General features: G+C 39.5%; 1 protein-coding gene across 1 annotated transcript; it reads left to right on the top strand.

Moving 5' to 3' along the window:
• Window positions 1-255: 255 nt before the first annotated feature.
• LOC111387401 (vacuole membrane protein KMS1-like) lies at window positions 256-1,049 on the top strand (the record flags this gene model as incomplete). The annotated part of the gene is made up of 2 exons (XM_023011953.1): window positions 256-631; window positions 947-1,049. Coding segments are annotated over 2 exons (479 nt in total), but the record flags the coding sequence as incomplete, so codon positions are not given.
• Between the last annotated feature and the right edge of the window lie 6 nt (window positions 1,050-1,055).

Raw genomic sequence — 1,055 nt, 5'->3', positions numbered from 1 at the left:
TATTCTTTCTCTATTCTCCGTTTGTTTTTAATTGGTTTATAGGGTTGAACTGTGTTTAAAACCAAAATGGAAAAACATTATGGGCTGTGAATAACCAGATAAAAAAACTTGAGGCTGGTAACAGCACAGCAAGAAAGGGCAAACACGTGCCCCCGTCACCCAAAGTCATGTCCTGAGGAGTGCATATTAGGGTGTTAGTCTTGACTAAGTCACACAAAGCTTAAATCTAAATATTTGAAAAATTTTACAGTATAAAAGCCTTACCTGCTGTCTCACGCAGCATCTTTTCTCACAACTCTTTACATTTGTTTTGTTCTTGTATTTTGTACAGGATCTGGACTGCACACTTTTGTTCTCTATCTGGGACCTCATATTGCCTTATTCACCATAAAAGCAATGCAGTGTGGTCGAGTGGACATCAAAAGCGCTCCATATGATACAATTCAATTAAAAAGAGGCCCATCATGGCTTGGCAAGGATTGTGCAGAATTTATGCCCCCATCATTTTCATCCTCACTTGGTACACGGGTTCCGTTGAGTGCCATATTGCCCCAGGTCCAGTTAGAGGCAATCTTGTGGGGCCTTGGGACTGCACTTGGAGAACTTCCACCATACTTTATTTCAAGAGCAGGTATGAACTTTTGATGTTTATAGCTATCTCTTTGAGCAAACTTCTTTTGTAGCAACAGGATTTAGTGGAAAATTACATTGGAATGGGACGTTTATAGTTCTGTCTTCGAGCGAAATTCTCTTGTAGCAGTTGGGATTTAGGGGAAATTTACATTGGAATTGCAAAGAAAGATGGTTTTCTTAGTATGATATGAATTGTTGGGATCAGAAGGCGAGTTCGGTCCACATAGAACCCTTAAAATCAAAATCTGGTCTGCTTTGTCTATTTCATGGTTTACTTCGGAAGACCTTACATGTATCCTATGCTTTTTTACAGCAAATTTATCTGGTGGTAAATTGGATGTCATGGAAGAGTTGGATGTTTCATCAACAGAACACAACGGATTTATAGCCACTCAGCTAACCCAAATCAAGTGCTGGTTCCT

Source organism: Olea europaea, unplaced genomic scaffold, assembly GCF_002742605.1.
Source record: "Olea europaea var. sylvestris unplaced genomic scaffold, O_europaea_v1 scaffold40156, whole genome shotgun sequence".
Classification (NCBI taxonomy): domain Eukaryota; kingdom Viridiplantae; phylum Streptophyta; class Magnoliopsida; order Lamiales; family Oleaceae; genus Olea; species Olea europaea.
This window is presented reverse-complemented; position numbering and strand designations above follow the sequence as displayed.